Below are 21,937 nucleotides of genomic sequence, written 5' to 3'. Positions count from 1 at the left end.
TTTCTTAAAAACTTTGCTCTACACTTCGGAGAGAATAAGAGCAAGAAAAGAAAGTAGCATCTTGGTGTAATTTTAACTTTCGGAGCACCTCCTCCTCCTTCGGAAAGTAGTTTTAACTTTCGGAGCACCTCCTCCCAAAGGGTGTGGGGGGCCTGAAGGGCCCTCGGACTGTACGTTTCACATTGCTGGAATGTCCAGGCATCAGTGTTCTTGTCACCCCATGAGAGTTGCACATTGTTTTATTCTAAACATTTAGGCTGCTGGAACTTGGAAAATCAGCAGAAATTAGAAAAAGAAATGTAGCTTCTAGGGCCTACATAAGCTGATTCATTTCTTTGATTATATTTGTTGGAGAATTGCTCAACTTTTCTTTCTTTAATTTGCCTCAGCCATTAGTCTTAGATGTTAGAAATACATTCAGAAATGTGGGCTGTGCATTTTTGCTACTTTGTTCAGGTATGGAGAAAATATTTTTTCTATTTTTATGATGTTTTAAAAGTCCTTTTAGTGTTAATTTTGAAAAATATGTATGTATGTATGTATGTATGCATGTATTTGAGAGAGAGAGAAAGAACATGAGCAAGGGAGAAGGGCAGAGGGAGAGAATCCTAAGCAGGCTCCACGCTCAGCATGGAGCCCAATGTGGGGCTCGATCCCACAACCTTGAGATCATGACCTGAGCCAAAATCAAGAGTCCAGTACTCAATTGACTGAGCCACTACGGCGCTCCAAGTGTTATTTTATTTATTTATTTTTGCTTGGCCTCTGGATCAATGAGCCTGGCCAAATTTAAGACAATAATTGAGGGTCTGACCAACCCTCATTGTCACCACTTTCAGACAAATATGATATAAACAAGCCCTGGCCTGTCTAGAGTAAGAGGCAATTTTGTCCCCTTTCTCTGCTCTCTTAACATCCTAAAACCAAGATGGTTTATAAAGACTCTAGTACAGAGTTAGGAATATAATGTGAGTGATATATATAATTTTATAAATTAAAAATTTCATAGTAGCCATCTTAAAGACCATAAAAATAAATAGGTGACATTAATTTTAATAATATATTTTATTTAATCCAGTCTATCCAAAATATAATTATTTCAACATGTAATTAATATAAAAAACGATGAGATCTTTTTGATGTTTGTTTATTTTTGAGACACAGAGGGACAGAGCATGAATAGGGGAGCGGCAGAGAGAGAAGGAGACACAGAATCTGAAGCAGGCTCCAGTCTCTGAGCTGTCAGCACAGAGCCCAATGTGGGGCTCAAACCCGTGAACTGTGAGATCATGACCTGAGCTCAAGTCGGATGCCTAACCGACTGAGCCACCCAGATGCCCTGATGAGATCTTACTTTTTAAAATATACTTTGAAATCCTGTGTGTATATCACATCTACAGCATATCTCAGTTTGGACTAGACACATTGCAAGTGCTCCGTAGCCACGCGTGGTATATATGGCTCTAGTAGGTGCCATTTTCTTTTTACTGCATTTCTCACAAGAGAAGGTGACAGAATATGTTGTCCTCTGAATGGCTTTGAATATGGTTTCCTCCCAAAGCAGGTCAGACAGGTCTGCTCATTGGCCGAGGCACCTCTTTGCAGATGGCAGGCTTTGGAATGGGGCTATAATTTGTAGATTCAAATTGAAAGTATATAATGACAAATAGTTCATTTTTCCAATTATCTATTACTCCTCTTCCCCTGGAGAACACTCCTCCCCCCCCCCCCCAACAAAAAGTCAGTGGTGTAAAACAACAATCATTTTATTACATCCAAGGACTCTGTGGGTGGGGAAGCTAAAAAGGAAAGAGCAAGTGGCCTGAGGTCTCAGCTGAGCTGACTGGGTTGCTGGATGACCCACTGCAGAGATGACTTCGCCTCTCATGCTCTGGAGTTTGGCTGGGATGGCAGAAGGATGGGTCATGATGATTCAAGAACAGATATGGTGGCTGGTTCTAAGAGGGAGCATCCACCAAGGAGGTTCCATCCTGAGAGGGAACATTCCTGGAGACCAAGGCTGAAGCTCAAGTCTTCTGAGGGAGCCTCAGAAGTCAAGTGGTAACTTTTCTGCCTCATTCTATTGGGTACAAGCAGGTCACTTACTGCAGACCAGATTCAAGAGGGATGGGGCTGGGGATTAGACCCTTTCTCTTGGTGGGGGTGTGGCAAGGTCCACAGAAGAGCACTGAGATTATTTTGTGGCCATCTTTGGAAAATACAATCTGCCAGATTCATAAATTCTATATATTTCCAAAATGTACCTAGTATGAGATGGTGGTTTAAATATGCATTGGTTACATACCAAAGCCTTACATATCAAATTACTCAGATTATCTAGGGTCCCCAAGAACAGTTATGTAACTTCAGGAGTAACAAAACCAGCTACCATTTGTTGAGGACTTCATATATGCCAGATGCGTGGCTAAACATTTTCTATACATTTCCTCATCTCATCTACAAAATATTACTGTTATTATTATCCTCATTTCTCATAAAAGAACTTGAGCCAGTCTAGCTTTTGAACAGCTTTTGATGATATTATTCTTTCCATAAAATCGTGGCTATAATTGATAGCTTTAAACAACTACTGTGAACAAATGGGTGACCAGTTTTTAAACAGTTTAAAGCTTAGTATCTGAATGAAAAACAGAGTAAGCCCAAATTTTATCCTCAAAACAATTTGACATATGTGCTCATTATAAGGCAATTCCTATTTTCTCATGAGGACATCCTAAAAAATGCTTTTGCTCAATTAGAGTATATGAACTTTGAGGAACATGGGTGACAAATGTCTACTTAAAACATTTAACTTATTTGGTTATACAAATATTTTAAAGTCTTTCATATGTAGAATGATGTAAGAAATTCTGCTTTTTCTCTCTTTCTCATATTTTATCAGATCATTAAAAATTTTTCCCAAGGAGTTTCTATATCAGTTTTCCCATCATTCCTAGAGTCTCTGTTTGGGACTATTTTACCTGGTTTTCTAGAGTCCATTGTGTTCACTTCTGTGTAAGTTATTTAAGATAAACCACTTTTTAAGTCTGTTTATAAAGCCTGTCTTAGAAAACTTCAAAAACCCATTGCCTCATTTTTCTTGTGAGAATACCTTTATGGTCTCCACAGTATAATCATGAATCCTATTGCTTAGAAAAGTGATTTTTAAAAATCTCGTTTGTATGGCATCTCACACTTGAAATTGTGAGGTCTCACTTTCAAATATGATAAATAAGTAATCTCTGTTAGATTTCTTTACCTCCTTTGTTTTTCTTTTAACTGATTTAGTAGCTGACATCCGTAAGGATCCTATACATATCTCAAATTAATACTGACTGGGTGTCACTACTATGCTGTTCAAAGTTCAGAAATGGAGAAAGTACTTTAAAATATGAGAATCTTTGTGAAGACTTTGGGAAAATTCACGTTTAAGAATACTCGTTTTTTCTGAGGACTAATTTTGGGAAAACACATACCTAGTCATGTATGCATGGCAACTGAAACTTTAGCAATTGTGGGTAGAAGTCATAAGAGCGAGTTTTTTACTTTTTCTTTTAAATTTTTAGTTGTGGCAAAGTATACATAACATAAGACTTATCATCGTAACCATTTTCGAGTGTACAGGTCAGTGGTATTAAGTACATTCATGTTGCTGTGCAAACTGTCACCACCACGCATCTCCAGAACTCTTTTCACCTTGCAAAACTGAAACTGTCCCCATGAGACCCTAACTCCGCACGACCTCCTCCCCCTAGCCTCTGCCAACTACCATTCTACTTTCTGTCTGTATGAATTTGGTCCTTCTAGGTCCTTATTAGGAGCAAACAATATTTGTATTTTGGGCTTATTTCATTTGGCATAAGAGCCTTAAGATTCATCTATGTTGTAGCATGTCAGAATCTCCTTCCTTCCTAAGGCTGAATACTATTCCATTGCATGGGTATGCCACTTTTTGTTTTTCCATTTACCTGTTAATGGACACGTGGGTTGTTTACACCTGACAGCTGTCGTGAATAATGCTGCTATGAATATGGGTGTGCAAATATCTCTTCGAGACCCAGCTTCCAATTCTTTGGGGTATATACCCAGAAGTGGAATTGGGAGATCATATGGTAAGTCTGTTTTTAGCTTTTTTGAGAGACTGCCGTATGTTTTCCACGGCAAGGGCACTCTTATAGCCCCACCAACAGTGCATGAGGGTTCCAATTCCTTCACATCCTCTCCAACACTTGTGTTTTTTTGTTTTTGTTTTTGATAATAGCTATCTTAAGAGTGTTTTGTTTCGTTAGAAACAAATTTTAAGAATTTTCCCTTTGTGTCCCTGCTTTGTCAGGGACATTTGTTTTGTAGGCAACTATTTTCTTTTTCTTTTTTTTTTTTTTGTTAATATAATATATTGTCAAATTGGTTTCCATACAACACCCAGTGCTCATCCCAACAGTTCCCTCCTCCATGCCCATTACCCACTTTCCCTTCTCCCCCCACCCTGCATCAACCCTCAGTTTGTTCTCAGGATTTAAGAGTCTCCTATGGTTTGCCTCCCTCCCTCTCTGTAACTTTTTTTTTAACCCTTCCCCTTCCCCATGGTCTTCTGTTAAGTTTCTCAAGATCCACATATGAGTGAAAGCATATGTTTTCTGTGTTTCTCTGTCTGACTTATTTCACTTAGCATAACACCCTCCAGTTCCATCCATGTCGCTGCAAATGGCCAGATTTCATTGTTTCTCATTGCCAAGTAGTATTCCATTGTATATATAAACCACATTTTATGTATCCATTCATCAGTTGATGGACACTTAGGCTCTTTCCATAATTTGTCTATTGTTGAAAGTGCTGCCATAAACATTGGGGTCCATGTGCCCCTATGCTTCTGCACTCCTGTATCCCTTGGGTAAATTCCTATCAGTGCTATTGCTGGGTCATAGGGGAGTTCTACTGTTAATTTTTTGAGGAGCCTCCACACTGTTTTCCAGAGGGGCAGCACCAGTTTCATTCCTACCAACAGTGTAGAAGGGTGGTGCATTTCTCCACATCCTCACCAGCACCTAGAATCCTCTGATTTGTTCATTTTAGCCACTCTCTGGCATGAGGTGGTATCTCAGTGTGGTTTTGATCTGTATTTCCCTGATGATGAGTGAAGTTGACCATCGTTTCATGTGTCTGTTGGCCATCTGGATGTCTTCTTTGGAGAAGTGTTTATTCATGTCTTCTGCCCATTTCTTCACTGAGTTATTTGTTTTTTGGGTGTGGAGTTTGGTGATTTCCTTACAGATTTTGGTTGCTTGCCCTTTATCCAATATGTCATTTGCAAATATCTTTTTCCATTCTGTCTGTTGCCTTTTAGATTCGTTGATTGTTTCCTTTGCTGTGCAGAAGCTTTTTATCTTGATGAGGTCCCAATAGTTCATTTTTGCTTTTAATTTCCTTGTGTAGGCAACTATTTTTTAATACAGGCGACAACTAATTATTCATGACTGATAACACTATATGGTGCATTATTGTAAGTGGATATGTTAAAATTAGATTGTCCATATGAAATGTAAACACCACACATTGAATCTAACAATGTGGATAGCTAGGAAGAAGGGGGAGAATAGACAATGAGTTGTCATCTACTGTGCAGTAGGTTTTGCATTCAGCATTTTGTACATGTTTTGACATTTGATCTTTATCACAACCCTCCAGATATGTGCTAATACTTTCATTTTATGGATGTGGAGTTCAAAACTCAGTGTGACTTTTAAAGTCAGACAGAGAAGGTTGCAGATGTGCCCAAACTCATGTCTGTTTGATGTCAAGACCTCTGCTTTTCTCATTATCTCTTTCTCTCTAAGTATAAAACACTCATTTGTCCAATCTATATGATTCGTGAAGTACTTTCAATACAGTATCTCATGCATGCACTACAACAATTCTTTGAATGTGCAGAATCAATATCACCCAGATCCATATTTTATAAATGGAGAAAATTGTAATTCATAGAGTCATGTGTTTATCCAAGCTCACCAAGTAAATTAGAAGCAGAACTAGGACTTGAACTCAGGACCTTTCCTTTTTTATCCAAAGTGTTTCTCACTTTACCATGTTCTCTTTTATTGTCCTGGGCAGCTTATGTGGTTAAGTTATCCAACATTATTAAATCAAAGTGAGATTATATTTGTAGACTCTTTTGATGAAAGCTCATGGGCTATACAGTACTTTCTAACTTATAAGTAATTAATATGGCAAAAGGCATGCTATCTACCATTCCCTTCCCTATCTAATACCTAAAACAAAAGGTTATATTCACTAATATAATTTAGGAAGTCGTTTCTTCAAATTCTGAGTGGATGTCTACTATTTGCCAGACACTATACTGAAGGCTGGGATCCCAGAAATAAATAAATGAGTCCTTGTCTCCTTAGAAGCTCTCCATATAGCAGGAAACACAGAAACAGGTAATAATGCACAATGTAACAGAAAAAGCTTCTCAGAAGAAGAAGTGACATATGATCTACACCTTAGGAATGGACAGGATTTCACCTAGAAGAGAAGGGGTTAAATAGTGGTTTATTCTTCGTGGAATCACAAGGAAGCCTTCATCCAATTTTAGCTGTCTGCAAGCAATGTTCAGACACAACTTCTATTTTGTTTGAATTCTGAAATGGCTTGAATGAATTGGTCAAAAATATAGATAATGTGGATTTGTCTGATTTGGGGTTATCAATATGGGCAGTTGACATATAAACAGTCTGATTACCTTGCAAGTGATCTGATCATGTCTCTGAGGAAGTAGAAGTAATTGGAAGGACAGCATCATATTTTAGTCATTCTGATGGTCATTATTGCTGGTTTGAATTAATTGGGTGGTGACAGAGATAGTTGCTTGACTCTTTCCATGTGTGTTTTTATTCCATAGGGAGAAAGAGGCCCACAGGGTCTTCCTGGACCCCGAGGTGAGGAAGGATGCCCAGGTATGAGAGGACCTAAGGTGAGCGTGGACCTTGAGCTGTGGAATTCTTTCCCTCTCCCTGTTTGATCCCTTGAGTTTGAGGAAAATCTTAATTCTTCAACATAGCATCTTAGCTTCTTCTCAGACTGAGGGTTTCCCGGAAGTAGAGCCTGAGAAAAGGGGTCAAGTACAAATAGTTTATAGGGAGAGGATCTCAGTAAATACTATCAAGACAGGAAAGAATTTAGGGAAGGAAGGTGGCCTAAGAAGGGTATGGTATCAATTAGATAGCCACAGTGGGTAGATAGAGCCTCATCCTGCTAAGGAACTGTGTGAACCATTGTTGAACATGCTCCTCAATGTTATCGCACCCAAGGGGTGAGAGAGTTGGGGTGTTTATGCACCAAATCCTATCAGGCATTAGTTATAAGCTGCTCCCAGTGGATGTTATTTCCCCAGGACTTCTGGCCTGTCTTGCATGTGGACAGGCTCTGGTATCAGAAAAAGTCCTCAGAAAAGGCATAGTGCTGGCAGTTAGAAAGGGGGTTGAGAATACTGAAATTTTAAAGCCTAAAGCAATAATGGGTGGGGCTCCCTTTTCAGTGGGTTCATAAATGTCTCTTAACCTTCCAGGATTAGAGAATATCCTTTATGAAGGCCAGAAAATTTTCTCTACAACTCAGAGTATTATGGAGAGATTTTCTGACCAAAGTGACCATATTCTGTATGCTCTAACAAGTTACTCTTTCAGTTAATTTGTGCTGTTGTTCCTGTAAGGCTTCTCATGCTTGTTGGCCAGTGTACTCTCACTTTTGTTTGAAAAAAATGTGATTCTTCTATTATAAAACTGGCAGGTCATTGCTCACCTCTGCTATGTGAGGAGTTACCAATGTGATTTTATCCAAGTCACACTCAAAGGGGAGCTGTAGTAATCAGGGTACTATGGTGTTCATTATAGTTGCTGGAGAAGAAATCTTCATTTTGACCTGCTAATTAGTTGCCTTGTCTTGGGATTTGGGAATATATGGTGTCCTAAGAGAAACAAAGGTTTAAAAATCTTATTCAAACTCAATTCTTTTCATTTTTTCCTAAATTTAGGGAGCAAGAGGATTTTCTGGAGAGAAGGTAGGTGACCTTCCTTACTCTTCTTAAACTGGAGAGCAATTTCTGTGGGAAACAATAAGTTACTTGCTTTTCCTTTGCTTGAGTGAGGTGAGCCTCAAAACTTTTCGACAAGGGGATATGTCAGATGATATTAACGGCCAAACTACTATGCCAATAAATGGCTATTTGTAAGGTATGTATTTCATGTTTATGGAAGGGACATATTTGATAATATTCATGCCCTGCTAATCCTATGATAATTGAGCCACCATATTCATCACATGACCCTCAGGAAGAGTTGGTCCTGAATTCAAGGTGTGGTAGGGAGGGGTCTGGTCAAGGCGAGTGTCAAATGGGAGATGGATGCCAGGACAGGGTTGGTGGGAAAGGAGCTGGCACAGTGAAGGAGTGGCTTTACATTCAGATTCAGAAGCAAAGTATCCATTTGCTCATTCATGTACTCAAGAAATATTTTTGTTGATACCCATTCTGCTCCCACATTATCCTTGAGAGTGGTTACAAAGTGATGGACAAGGCAGACAAGGGCTGAGAGAGCTTTACTCATGTCTCCTGATACCACTGATTCACTCGTGTGGCTTGTGGCCAATATACTGCATAATTTTAGTATGAGAGTTTGGTGTGCTTATTTTCATACACTAACCCAGCTGTCTTTTGGTTTAAAAAAAGTGCCTGAAACTTGGTTTCCTCATGCATATGGTAGGAGTGATCAACTATTCCACAGGCATAATATGCATTTTATTTGGCTTGCAAAACTCTGGACTTTTTTTTTTTTTTTCTCAAAAGATGCTTTATAATAAATATGTTAACTGTCATTCTGAGATAGTTGTCGAAATGAAGGGCCCATGAGTTGGAAGTGATGGAATATTTGAGGAGACATTACTATACAACTGTCAGTCTTTAATCTTATCCAGTTAGTTTCAATTTTTAAGTCCTTAAGGACTTTTCTGATTTTAAGTCTCCTTAAATGCATACATGTGGATACATTCCCATTTAGTTCCTCCTTAATCTGGGCTCTTCTAAGTTTCCATTATGCAAATTAATTCAGGCATATTTGCCTGTCTTTTTAAATTAAAAAAAGTCAATCACAAAAGCACCATCTTTAATTTTTTTTTTTTTTAATGTCTGTTAGAGAGAGAGAGAGCGACAGAGAGACACAGGACACAAGGGGGAAGGGGCAGAGAGAAAGAGGGAGACACAGAATCTGAAGCAGGCTCCAGGCTCTGAGCTGTCAGCACACAGCCCAATGCAAGGCTTGAACTCATGAACTGTGAGATCATGACCTGAGCCAAAGTCAGAAGCTTAACCGACTGAGCTACTCAGGTTCCCCAGACCATCTTTAACATGTGGACAACCAGTGGGAAATGTTTTATTCAGCTTTATGAAAGAGTTACTACTTGTTCCCAGTGCAAAAGTGGAAAAAAGAAGTCTTTATACCCATTTGAAATTTGAGTTTCTTTTTTTCTTAGCTTTTTTCTTTCCTTTAGCACTTAAAACTGTCAGGGAAAACAGTGTCTAATGCTAGCAACTATTTGGGAATGAAAATAATCATTGTTTTTTAATATGTGAATGCAGTATATAAATGTCATTTCAGAAGGTCTAGATTCTTCTACCAACTAAAAAATATATTAGCAAGGATATTAACATCAAAGCAGTAGTCATGTACACCTGGTCCTCTTTCCTTTAACAGTTTCTCTTCCTCTGCTCCACAGGGAGATCCTGGTGATGAAGGTGTTGATGGCTTGAATGGGGAACAGGTATAGAAAGTTTCTCATTCTATGTTTCTCCCTCTACTAGTTTGGAATTTATACTCTCTATTTATATTTTCCATGGTATAGTCTAGATATGCTAGCATGCATACTCAACAGTGTCTTAAGTTAATCTCTTAATTGTCCTTATCCTCAAAATATAAGGTCCTTAGAAACTTAGCTCTAATCAACTGCTTTCTATAATACATATTATTGTCCAGTATTTTATTTTCATTTATTTTTGTTAAATTCTACCAATTAGTTACTGTTATTATTATTGTTTTATTTAGTCATTGCTTATCTAGCTTTAGCCTTATGTGTTACTTTCACTGATGCCTTCAAAAGAACATGAAAGATCCTGTTTCTTTTGCCTAAGGTACAACTTTTAGAATTTCCTTTGATGAAGTTTGTGAACTCCTGTGGTTTTTGATTCTCTGAAAATTTCTTTATTTTACTATTTTTCTTAAAAGATAGTTCTTGGGGAAATAATGATTTTCTTCTGGCACTTTGAAAATGTAATTTCACAGTCTTCTAGCTTCTATTGTCTTCTATCTTTCATTATTGCTGTTAAGAAATTATCCATCAGGGCACCTGGGTGGCTCAGTCGGTTAAGCGTCTGCCTTTGGCTCAGGACATGATCTTATGGTTCGTGGGTTGGACCCCCACATCAGTCTGTATGCCAACAGCTCAGAGCCTGGAGTCTTTTTGGATTCTGTGTCTTCATGTCTCTCTACCCTTCCCGTCACTTGCCTGTGCCCATGCTCTCTCAAATAAACATTAAAAAAAAAGAAGTTATCCATAAAACTAATTGTTGTTCCTTTGTCAGAAGTCTTAACAAAAAAATATCATACTGCTTTAAAATTTCCTCTTCTAAGGGAAGCAAAAATAAGATAAAAACAGAGAGGGAGACAAACCACGAGAGACTCTTAAATACAGAGAACAAATAGGGTCTCTGGAGGGGTGTTGGGTAGGGGGATGGGCTAAATAGGTGAAGGGCATTAAGGAGGACACTTGTTGGGATGAGCACTGGGTGTTATATCTAAGTGATGAACTACTAAATTCTATTCCAGAAATCATTATTACACTATATGTTAACTAGCTTGGAAGTTAATTTAAAACAAATTCCGCTTCTTTCTTTCTAGTGTTCTGTAGTTTCAATATGATGTGTCCAGGTGTGGGTTTCTTTTTATTTACCCTGCTTGGGGTTTGTTAGGTTTTTGAATCTGAGAATTTGTGTCTCCTATCATTTTTGGAAACTCCTTAGCAAAGTCTCATTTTGAAATTTTTATCCTTCCCATTTTCTCTACTATCCCTTTTTGGAAAAAATTTGTCCTAATGTCTCTTAATCTCCCTTTCATGTTTTCTGTTTGTCTTCCTGTGCTGCATTCTGAATGCTTTCTTCAGTTTCAAGTCCATTAATCCTTAAGTCACTTGTGTTAAATATACTATTTAACCTGTCCATTGGATTTTTAATTTCAATTATTCTGATCTTTTCTTTCAAGAAGTTCTATCTTTCTCAATTTTGCTTGATCTCTCTCTTTTTTTAACAGTTGCTAATTATTTTACTCATTCATTTTTTAAACCTATTTAAATATATTAAATACACGTATTTTATATTCTGCATATGATAATTCCAACAGCTATAGTCACTGCAAGTCTGATTTTGTTGTCTGTAGTTTCTGCTCGCTTCTCCACCATGGTGTCTCCCTCACGTATATTGTGACTTTTGATTTAAACTCATTTTTGATTGAACTTCAGCTGTGAGAAGTCATTAAGGCCTGAGTTCAGGTTTTTTGCTCCTGCTCTGGAATTGGTGGCACTTCTCCTGAGAACACTTAAAAACAAACGATAGATGAGTTTGGGTCTTTCACATCTCACTCACAGAGTGATTGGAAGTCATTAGGATGGCAGGGCCTCCTGGGTGGCTTAGTCGGTTAAGCGTCTGACTTTCGCTTAGGTCATGATCTCGCGGTTCGTGGGTTCAAGCCCCACGTCGGGCTCTGTGCTGACAGCCAGTTCAGAGCCTGGAGCCTGTTTCAGAGTCTGTGACTCCCTCTCTCTCTGACCCTCCCCTGCTCATGCTGTCTCTCTCTCTCTCTCCTAGAAATAAATAAAACATTAAAAAAAAAAAGTCATTAGGATGGCCAATGGCTATTACTTCTCTGGATTTCTACTTTCCCTTTACTCTGAGCTCTAAGAATTTCTCTTATTCTTTATCAGCTCATTAATGTATATAAAATATTTTAAACTTTGCTATATGGAATTTTATATGATTTTCAAAGAGAGGATTTTTCAGGGCATATAGTCTGTCACATACAAGTAGAGTGGTAAACTCAACTGCTCTTGCTAGGATGTGAAACTACATGGAAAAAGTTCCCACTATGACTGGATATACAAAGCTTCTTTGTATATTTCTTTTTCTTTTTTCTAGGGTAATCGTGGAGCCCCGGGGTTATCTGGTGAAAAAGGAAATAGGGGAAATCGGGTAAAGTGTGAGAATTATTCTTTCTCATATTTCTATTGCATAAACTGACCTTGACAGTTTATTTTTAAGTTCTGAGAAAGAATCCTCTAATGGTTTAAGTTCTAGATAGGGAGTTAAAGGGTAATAAATATTAGCTTTTTGGAATCTTTAGTTGAGATCCTCCTGTGCTGCTAGTGAAATGAGTGATATCAATCCAGTTACTTAGCCTTTGGAACATTAATCACCATGTCCTTCCTCACGGGCTTCACGAAACTCCCTGTCACCAGTGATTCTGTCCCACACCCCAGGCCTCTCAGCCACGTCCTCCACTACTCTCAGTCCAGAAAGGTCCTTCCCAGTCAGATTGTACTTCTTGTACCTTGAAGATTTCTTGTACATGCCCACCTCTGTGTCTTCCCTCACCTTAGGCACCCCACCCTGGAGGGGCTTTTCCCTGCTTCTGTCTTCAGTGCCTATTTGAGTATTAGTTTTTCTCCGATTCCCAGCTCCTCTCTTTCGTCCTCAGGATACCCTCCTTGACCATGTCAGCCTGCAGTCCTTGCTGTCTTCCTTCTCTACATCCTTCTCATGTACAATATTTGTGCTATCTGCTTGACAGGGACTATTCACTGCCTCGTACTGGTAATATTTCTATGTAAGGGAAAGCAGATGCCTGGTTACTGCAGCTCTCCCTCCCTATACCCATTGCAGACATTACTAGACAATTATGGAATCCAGTCCAAAGGATTCATCTCAAAACTGTTGTAATCATTTTCTGTTGATTGATTGGTTTAGATGGGGGGGGGTGATAAATTTTATTTACTTATTTTTTTTTTCCTTTGGAGCCCTCATGGAATTAGAGTATGCTTTTGCCCCAAGGTGTGGATTGATTTCCTAATAAGTAAAACAGGGAGTCACAAGAAATGTTTCTTTATTGAGGGAAGTTTAGTTGATAACCTGCAATTTGTAGATTAGATTTTAGAGAAGGTAGAGGACACCACATTTCTTTCAAGACTGGAGAGCCTTCATTTTCCATTGAATTTAGTTAAATTCTATAAACACCTGTCAAGGGCTTCCTACCTGTAGAGTGTTTTGCTAGATAACAAAGAAGGGCTCAAAGATAATTAAGTCATGGTTATGGCCAACAAAGAGCTTATTAACTGATGTAGGAGATAAGATTTGTATAGGAAGAACTATAACCCAAGATAGGATAAGATAACGGCTGTAAGAATGGTGTAAATAAAGGATCAATGGGAGCATAGTGACTTGGAGGGGAATCTAGAGTGGCATTTTTTTTTTCATCAGAACAGTAGTCAAAATTTGTTGAGTATCTCTTGTAATCCAGGCACGATTTTAGAATGGGGAACAAGACAGTTCTGTACTTCAGAACTGGCCTCTGTGAGGAATGAAAGATATTAATGAAAAAATCACAAAATAGCTGTAAGATTATGGGTGAAATAAGGATATGAAGGAGAGATAAATGATGGGGATTGGATGCAGCCTGTGCATTCAAGAAGGCTTCATTAGGGGAGTGAGGATGGTGTGAAATTTAAAAGATGAGTAACAACCAGAAGGTAAAGAAGGAGGGAAAGGGGCAATAGACCAGCCTTCCATACTAAGGTCCTGTGGTAATTGATCATGATGCCCAAGGCAGGAGAGGATCCTGGCATTCTAAGGAATATGGAAAATTAAGGCATTTTTCATAGGCTTTTGTGAGGGAGACACACAACCCTGTTAAGACACACAGTTTCAAGCTAAGAAAAAGGGAAGGCTCAGAGTTAGAGGAGCTCAGTGTGAGTTTGGACAAATAATGTTTCCAAGTCCATAGGAGTGGAGGGTGAGATAAAAGGTATAAAGAGTGGGAGGAAAGTCTGGAAGGGCAAGTTGGAGTCAATTAAGTGCCATGGTGAGGGGCTTGGGATTTTTCCTACTGAGTAATCAGGTGCTAATGAAGGTTTCCAGGCCAGGAAGACACATGTTCAAAGTTATAGGTTTGAAAGATTACTCTGGAACCCCTGCCTGGGTCAGAAAAAGGAAAGACTAGAAGCTGGGCATATCATAATAAAAACCAAAGGTCAGGCTCTGTACTCAGCATTTTAATTTATTATTCCACTAAGTCTCCATAACAGCCCAGTAAAATGGGTATATCTGTTTCACAACTGAGAACGTTGCGTCTTAGGGAAGTCAAAGAAATTTGCCTAGCTAGTAAACTGAACAGCAGGGTTGGAATTTAGAATTAACTAACTCCCTTTTACCGTTATATCAGGCCAGGAAAGAGGTAAGGAGGAGTAGCATTATGAGGTGGCTTTTTTTTTTAGAGCCTAGAGAACATTCCATTCCCTGTGTGTCTGAGAACCATGTCTCAGGGATCAGTCCCACTTCACTATCCTCAGAGTGTGGCATATACTCTCTGGAACCAGGCACATAACCCCATTTGAGGAAGGTTCCTGGAGTGAGGACTCTCCCTGATGCTGTGGCTCTATAGGAACTACTCTATACGGACAGTACCATTAACCACAGGTTGTAAGAGAAGGAACCATTTGCTTATCATGTTATAGTCTTATGGCAAGTGCTTCACTTCCCTCGTTCCCCTTCCAGAATAGGAGCTCCAGAAGCATTTTTCTCTCATTTGCCTCTTTTTCTTGAGATCTTGCTGTCCCAGTGCTGCCCATGTCTGTGATAGAAAATGCCGCCTTCTCCTCCTCCTCCTCCTCCTCCTCCTCCTCCTCCTCCTCCTTCTCCTTCTCCTTCTTCTTCTCCTTCTTCTTCTCCTCCTCCTCCCCCTCCTCCCCCTCCTCCCCCCCCTCCTCCTCCTCCTTCTTCTTCCTTTTCTTCTTCGTTTCTGTGTAGGAGTATCAGGGAGATGTGGAAAGATAAGGGACTTGGTGGTAGGGACAACCCTCTAACCGCCCTGAGCCTTAGGTTTCTTGCCTGCAGTATGTAATCCCTGAATTGTAAGGGTTCGGTGAGTTAATGCATACCTAGGGTCACATATATCAGTGATTTCCAATAAAATAGGTTCTTTTCTGCATCCCAACCTTACCTCTTTGACAGCGAATGCCTTAAAGTTCAAGTACTAAATTGCTCTTTGAATGTGATTCTCGTCTTCCCCCTTAATGTTCTCTTTCCTTTAGGCAATAGATGATCTTTTAAAGTGACATATTTTTCCCCCCTGTGATTTAAGGGCTTGACGGGACCACCTGGACCACCCGGAAAGCGTGGAGAACCTGGCTTAAGGGGAGATCCTGTGAGTGCTGGTTGAAGGATTTCAGTTGCTTGAATGCAGGGGCTTATAAACAGTTGGCTTAGGCACAAAGTCAGAGAGCAATTAATTATTCATTAATGAGGCATCTGTTCAGCCTATCTTAGCATTGCAACAAATAAGAGATATGTGAGGAGACCCATCTTATAGAACATTTGGTTTCTTAAGGTAAGTTTGCAACTTTAATTGCATTGGGTATTTGGGATTTCTAAGCAAAGTCAGACAATTAAAAAGGTACACTTTGATGCCTTTAGAAGAAGTCATACCTCCTGTAATTCCTTTTCCTATCTTTCCAGTCCATTTGAGGTAAGCAAGCTTTTCTTTTCTCAGGGAGAACCTGGAACAGATAGTTTCATCCAAGGCCCAAAGGGAGAAAAAGGAAGGCGTGGACATCAGGTAAGATAATCTCTGTTTGCGTGTGGATGCCGGTACACGGGAGAGGGTAGTGTTGGAGATGCTAGCCGGTGAGGAAGGCTTGAGCACTCTGGTTCAGTCAGCATTGAAAACCAAAGAGCAAACCTGTGGGATTCCACTGCCCATGGAGACAGAAGTTCTGAATGCTAATCCCCGGCTGTATCCTTATATTCTTTCATCTTTGTCTTGCGGTTTCTTTTTTTCCTGAAAAAACAAAAAAACCTCATTTCCCATGACACTAGCAATACAGATTATTTTATCTCTTTTGTCCTTGGTTTCTTCCCCTCAAGTGAAAGCATCAGGCTCAGTGATGCCTAAGATCTTTGCAGTTTAAAAAATCTCCTATTTCATAACGTTGTCTTGATTTACAAGACGGTCAGGCCATTACACTGTGGACTTGGTTTCCACCAGTGTCCGTGTTGATTGATGTGACTCAAGTACTAGCCATTTTTTAGAGATAAGCTCCTTGTCCGGTTTTGAAGACTGGAAGTGTTATGACAGAAGGCATCACCAAAGGAAAAAGACTTGTTAACTTTGCAAATGCTGCTAACTGGTTGGAAGCCATATTTGGAGTTTTTTGTGTGTGTGTCCTAGTTATTAAAATACATGTCTGAAAAATGACTAAAGTAACCTAAGTGCCTCAGTCCTCACATCTTGTCATTCCAAATTTCCAGAAACAAGGTCTGCACAGCAAAATGTTTATAACTGTAAAGCAGCCTCTATTTTCTTTGAACTCCAGTTTGCCTCCTTTGACAAAGCCTTAGGACGTTGATTCCTTTCCCTGAATTGTGGTTCATTTGCATCCATTTTGTAGATGGCCAGGTCCTGAATAAAATCCAGTTTGTAACAAGATTATTATTATGTAACTATGTGAAAAAAACTGTCATTTCTTGGTGCAAGAAGTTCTCATCCTGTTGTTAATTACAGTTATTTTGGACAAACTCCATTGAGAGTGTTCTCTTGGGTGAGTTGAGATTGGAGAGCCCTGTGAACAGCCAGTCAGTTATGGAATTGAGCAAAGAGAATAGCAGGGAAAAAACCCTTAACCCATCTGGGTCTCAGTTCCCTCATCTGTAAGGTGGGAAGTTTAGAAACCATTTCAAAGTTCCCATGAGTTCATGGTTGTCACGGGAAGGAAGGTAATAAATTGAGCTTTGATTCCATGATTTGCTCATGATTTTACAGCTGGGAAAGAACTCAGGCCTCTAGACAATCTGTCCAGTACTGTTGCATCACAGCACACCAACCATGGGGAAAGCCTCATGCTCTCAGTTTTCAGAGGTCTCCCGCACTGATTTCAGCTGAGGGTTAACTTAGAACGTTAGATCCCTGAACTGTATGTGCAAACACAAATTGGAACACTCTGAGGTGGTGTCTTGTAATACTGCACTTGTGTTCCACATGGTTTCTACTCCCATTCTGAGATCAAAGAAGGGTGCTAAATATTCTTTGAATAGACTTGGGTAATAGAAGTCACTGTCACAAATTACATAAGCCTATCGCTGTGAATGCTGAAATTCTAGGCTGCTAGGTGCCATTAGAAGATAGACCTCTAGGGGGCAATCTTTCCTCAGAGTAAGTTTCCTTGGCTGTGGGAAAGCCCGCGTTCCTATGACACCAACCAGAAGCGGAAATGGAGTAAGCGAAGAAGAAACAATTGTCATTAATTTATATGGAAACATATTTGAGTGTTCCCAGACCACCACTCCCCCCCTCCAAAAGAAACTCTCCTAGGCTTCTCTGTTACCTTAGGACATATCTTGCTAAGAGATGCACAAAATAAATTGAGATTCAAGGATGCTCCCAGAGTTCAAATCTATGGCGGCTGAATGCTGAGATGCTGAGTGTGGTCCCCAGGGAAGGAGCATGGCGGGGCCTCTCACTGCTTGGGGTGCGTGCCTCAGGGCAGAACACATGCTGAGCGCTCTTTTTACTTTTCACCTTTTTTCATAAAAGTGAAAATCCTCCTTGGATTTCCTTTTGGTTAGTGAAATCTGGTACTAATGTAGATCCTTCATAAAAGTGAAGTAAGTGGCTTCACATACTGAAACACATACTTTTAATGGAGGGGCAGGGTGGAGGGGATGCCTGCATTTGTTTCTGAGTTGAACCAAAGAGCAGATTCTATGTTGCAGTTTGGATGGAGAGAGTCCCTTGAATGATGCAGTCTTTTAAAGGAAACTGAGAAACTTTATTATATACCTAAGTATGGGAAAATGATTGAAAACGCAGCATGCTTTGACACTTCTGAGAAGGAAAACCAATATAGCCCTTTTGAAAAATAATCAAGCAGCTATCTTAGTTAGGACTGCTGTTTGTTGTTTATATTTTTTATTTTTTAAAAAACATTTTTCTTTATTTTGAGAGAGAGAGAGCACAAGTAGGAGAGGGACAGAGAGAGAGAGAGAGAGAGAGAGAGAGAGAGAGAGGGAGAAAGAATTCCAAACAAACTCCACACTCATTGCAGAGCCCCATGTGGGGCCCCGTCTCAGGACCGCGAAGATCATGACCTGAGCTGATACCAAGAATCAGAGGCTTAACCGACGCAGGCGCTCCTGTTTATATTTTTTAATATACATGGGACAGAAAGCCTGACTGGCAGCTAATAAACAAGTTTTGTTTTTTGTTTTTTAATAATTCAGGGAAAGGTGATTCCAGGTTTGGTGTGCTAACTCAATGAAGTCATCAAAACCCAGAGATGTGGTTACGGATGCAGCCCCTTTCTTCCACGGTGCCATCCTCAGTGTGGTCCCTGGGCTTAGCAGCCCGAGCATTTTCTCTTACCTTGTACATAAAATGCCAGAAGAAAAGGGGCTTTCGTTTCATCAGGGCACTGCCAGCAATGCTTTGTTTATGGCTCATTTGGCTCACTGGCTAGCTCTTGTGTTCCCCACCTACCCTCACCCCAGTTTAAGAGAGCCAGAGAAAGCAAGTTTTTGACAGAGGCAGTGAGATTTTCGTGACTGACTTAGACCTGTCATAATTCATCCCTTGGAGCTGGGCATGTTGTTGTTCCAAACAAAACAGATTTTCTTAGCAAGAAAGGAAGGGGAGAGAGTGTTGTGTAGGCCCCAGCTGTGTCTGCACTAGAGTGATATGTATATGTCCCTTGATCCAGTCTTTGCATTTCTAGACATTTATCTGGAAGCTAATTATGGACCAACACAAAATCTAGGTCCAAGGATGGTCAGTAATGTAGTGACTTTTAATCACTACATTGCTTAAATGTCCAATGATAAGGGTTTGCTTATGTAAACAAGGGCATACCCATATAATCAAATATTATTAAGTCATAAAAAATAACTTAGAAGACTATGTCACAATAAGGAAAACATTCATGATGTAATATTAAGTGAAAAGACCAGAATACAAAACTCTGTATTCAACAAGAGTCCAAAGTGGTAGAATGGTTCTCTGTCTATTCTGGAAAGATAAATAGCCAGATATTATGCATTTTTTTCTTAACCTTATTCTTGAATTGTTAAGGTAGTCTATGATGAACTTGTATTACTTTTCACTGCAACTTTTCATTTTGAAAAATTTTAAATGTACAGAAAAAGTAGTAGTTGCAAGAACAGCATGGTGAACACCAATTGTTATCATTTGGCCATATCTGCTTTTTGTCTACACAGCTGCATAAGTAATATTTGATATATTTTGCTGAGCCATTTGAAGACTAGTTGAAGGTATTATGGCACTTCTCCAAATATTCAATAGGTATCTTTCAAGAATAAGGACATTCTTTTATATAAACAATAAAATCATCATACTAAAAAAATTTAATATGGTACAAAATTATTTTCTAATATGCAGTCCATATTCAGATTTCCACACTTGCCCCAATGATGCCTTTTATGGCTTATTTTTATGGTTGTTATTGTTCTGGGACCCAATCAAGGACTGTGTGGTATGTTTAGTTGTGTTGCCTCAATAGTATGCCTCAATCACAGCTGTTTTCCACTTCTTTGTTTCCGTGACATCGACATTCCTGACCAGTTATTTTGCCAAACATCCCTCAGTTAGGATTTGTCTGATTGTCTCCTCATGATAAGATTCAGTTTAAAAATTTTTTTTTTTTTTTTTTTTTTGCAGAAGATTAAGTAAGGTTATACCCTTCTCAGTCACCAGGAGAGAAATTATGCCTAGCTGTCTTATTACTGGTACATTAATTTGGTCACTTGATTAAGATGGTGTTCCCAAGACTTATCCACTGTAAACATACTTTTTCCTTCCTTGTAATGATCAAGTAATCTGGCAATGACACTCTGAGATTGTAAATTTCTTGTTTCCCGACAGTCTTTCATCCAATGATTCCAATATCTGCCCAAATGATTCCTTTGTTATGCTGGCTGCAAAAACTGTCTACTATTCAAATGAGAAAATAATAAATGTTTTAAGAAAGAATCTTTTTTTTTATATCTAGACCAATTGTGAAAGTGCCTTGTCTAAAGCCTCCTTTCTCATGCAGCCTACTGTATTTAAAGAAAGTTTTTACAATAAAAGTAATACTATAGATATTTGGGAATACAGAAAAGTAAAATGTAGAGAAAAAAAATTAATAGTTCCAAGGATGCCTGGGTGGCTCAGTCAGTTAAGCATCCAACTTCGGCTCAAGCCATGACCTCACGGTTCATAGATTCGAGCCCCGTGTCAGGCTCTGTGCTGACTGCTAGCTCAGAGCCTGGAGCCTGTTTCAGATTCTGTATCTCTCTCTGTCTCTGACCCTCCCCTGCTCATGCTGTCTCTCTCTCAGAAATAAATAAAACATTAAAAGAAAGTTAATGGTTCCAGTAACCAAGAAAAAAACACGTAGGTTTACAGAACTTTTCTAACTTGGTGATGGCAAAGTTACTTTCCCTGAGAAAGATAAGAATCCCATGGGCCTATTAAAAAAGTTCTGATACAATATAAAGAAATAAGGAACTGTCGTTTTTGTCTTCGTATTTGGGATAAATTATTCTTTCAGCAAATTTAACATACTTGAAAAGAATGTTATAACACCTTTTTTCTCCTTTGTAAACTTTTGATAAACATAAATTTTAATTGTTGCATACTATTTGAATAAGCATTCCTACCATAATTTAATCAACACTTCCTCCCATGTTGTGGAGTATTTATATTGTTTTCAAATCTAATCTATTATAAATAACCGTTGGAAGAACAGCTTTGCACAAATGCTTTTATTTATTTCCCAGTTATGTGTTCTTACTGAGTTAGCATGTGACTGTACCAAGTATCTAAAATGTCCCTACTTGTGATCCAAGGTAGTTTCCATTTCTCCTGAAAGATGGACTCCGTTTTTTTTCTCTGGATACCATGTATCTCCCCGTTTCTGATCTTAAAGAAGTGAGAGCACCAGAAAGCTTCCCCATCATGACTGTGTGTAACCTTTCCCTCCACCATCATCTGTACATACTGATCACTCCACATGTGTGGAGACACACTCTTCTACCTTCTGTTTCTGCCACTCAGTACCCTACAAGATGGGCAGAAAGGGAAGTTTCAGTATTTTTCAAAAATTAAGCACAGCTCATTGGGGAACATGTATGACTACTGTCGCAGCACAATGAACCCTGAAGAGTTGTCACATGAAAAATCTTTGGGGAAGGATGCCTACAATGTGGATATTTTAGAGTACCAGAATAAATCTATTTGCTTCTAGAGAAGTGCTGACCTATACAACTTTCTGAGATCATATATTTGATATCTGTGCTAATATGGTAGCCACTGGCCACATGTAGTTACTGGACACTTGATATGTACATAGTATAGCTGAGAAACTAAAATTTTAATTTAATTTAATTTTAATGAATTTAAAATTAACGGCCACATGTAGCTAGTGGCTTCTGTATTAGAGAGCCCATGTCCGAAGAATAAATCCAGAAGGATGTAGACATCTAAACTTACATTCCCTTTATTTCTTCCTTTTCAGGGAAGGGCTAGTTTTGACGGACCTCAGGGGGTACCTGGAAATGTTGGCTCTCAGGTAATTATAG

The 21,937-nt window shown here is 39.1% G+C and overlaps 1 protein-coding gene across 2 annotated transcripts in view; it reads left to right on the top strand.

The window, feature by feature from the left end:
- Nucleotides 1-21,937, top strand: part of LOC120238480 (collagen alpha-4(VI) chain-like) — a 124,597-nt gene that overhangs the window by 47,442 nt on the left and 55,218 nt on the right. For both annotated transcript variants that reach the window (XM_039242232.1, XM_039242231.1), the window contains exons 13-19: nucleotides 6,899-6,970; nucleotides 8,030-8,056; nucleotides 9,766-9,810; nucleotides 12,233-12,286; nucleotides 15,450-15,512; nucleotides 15,858-15,923; nucleotides 21,874-21,927. In XM_039242232.1, coding sequence (XP_039098163.1) covers nucleotides 6,899-6,970; nucleotides 8,030-8,056; nucleotides 9,766-9,810; nucleotides 12,233-12,286; nucleotides 15,450-15,512; nucleotides 15,858-15,923; nucleotides 21,874-21,927 — 381 coding nt within the window. The remainder of the gene's footprint in view (nucleotides 1-6,898; nucleotides 6,971-8,029; nucleotides 8,057-9,765; nucleotides 9,811-12,232; nucleotides 12,287-15,449; nucleotides 15,513-15,857; nucleotides 15,924-21,873; nucleotides 21,928-21,937) is intronic.

This window comes from Hyaena hyaena, unplaced genomic scaffold, assembly GCF_003009895.1.
Source record: "Hyaena hyaena isolate Hyena2069 unplaced genomic scaffold, ASM300989v1 scaffold_210, whole genome shotgun sequence".
Lineage (NCBI taxonomy): Eukaryota > Metazoa > Chordata > Mammalia > Carnivora > Hyaenidae > Hyaena > Hyaena hyaena.
This window is presented reverse-complemented; position numbering and strand designations above follow the sequence as displayed.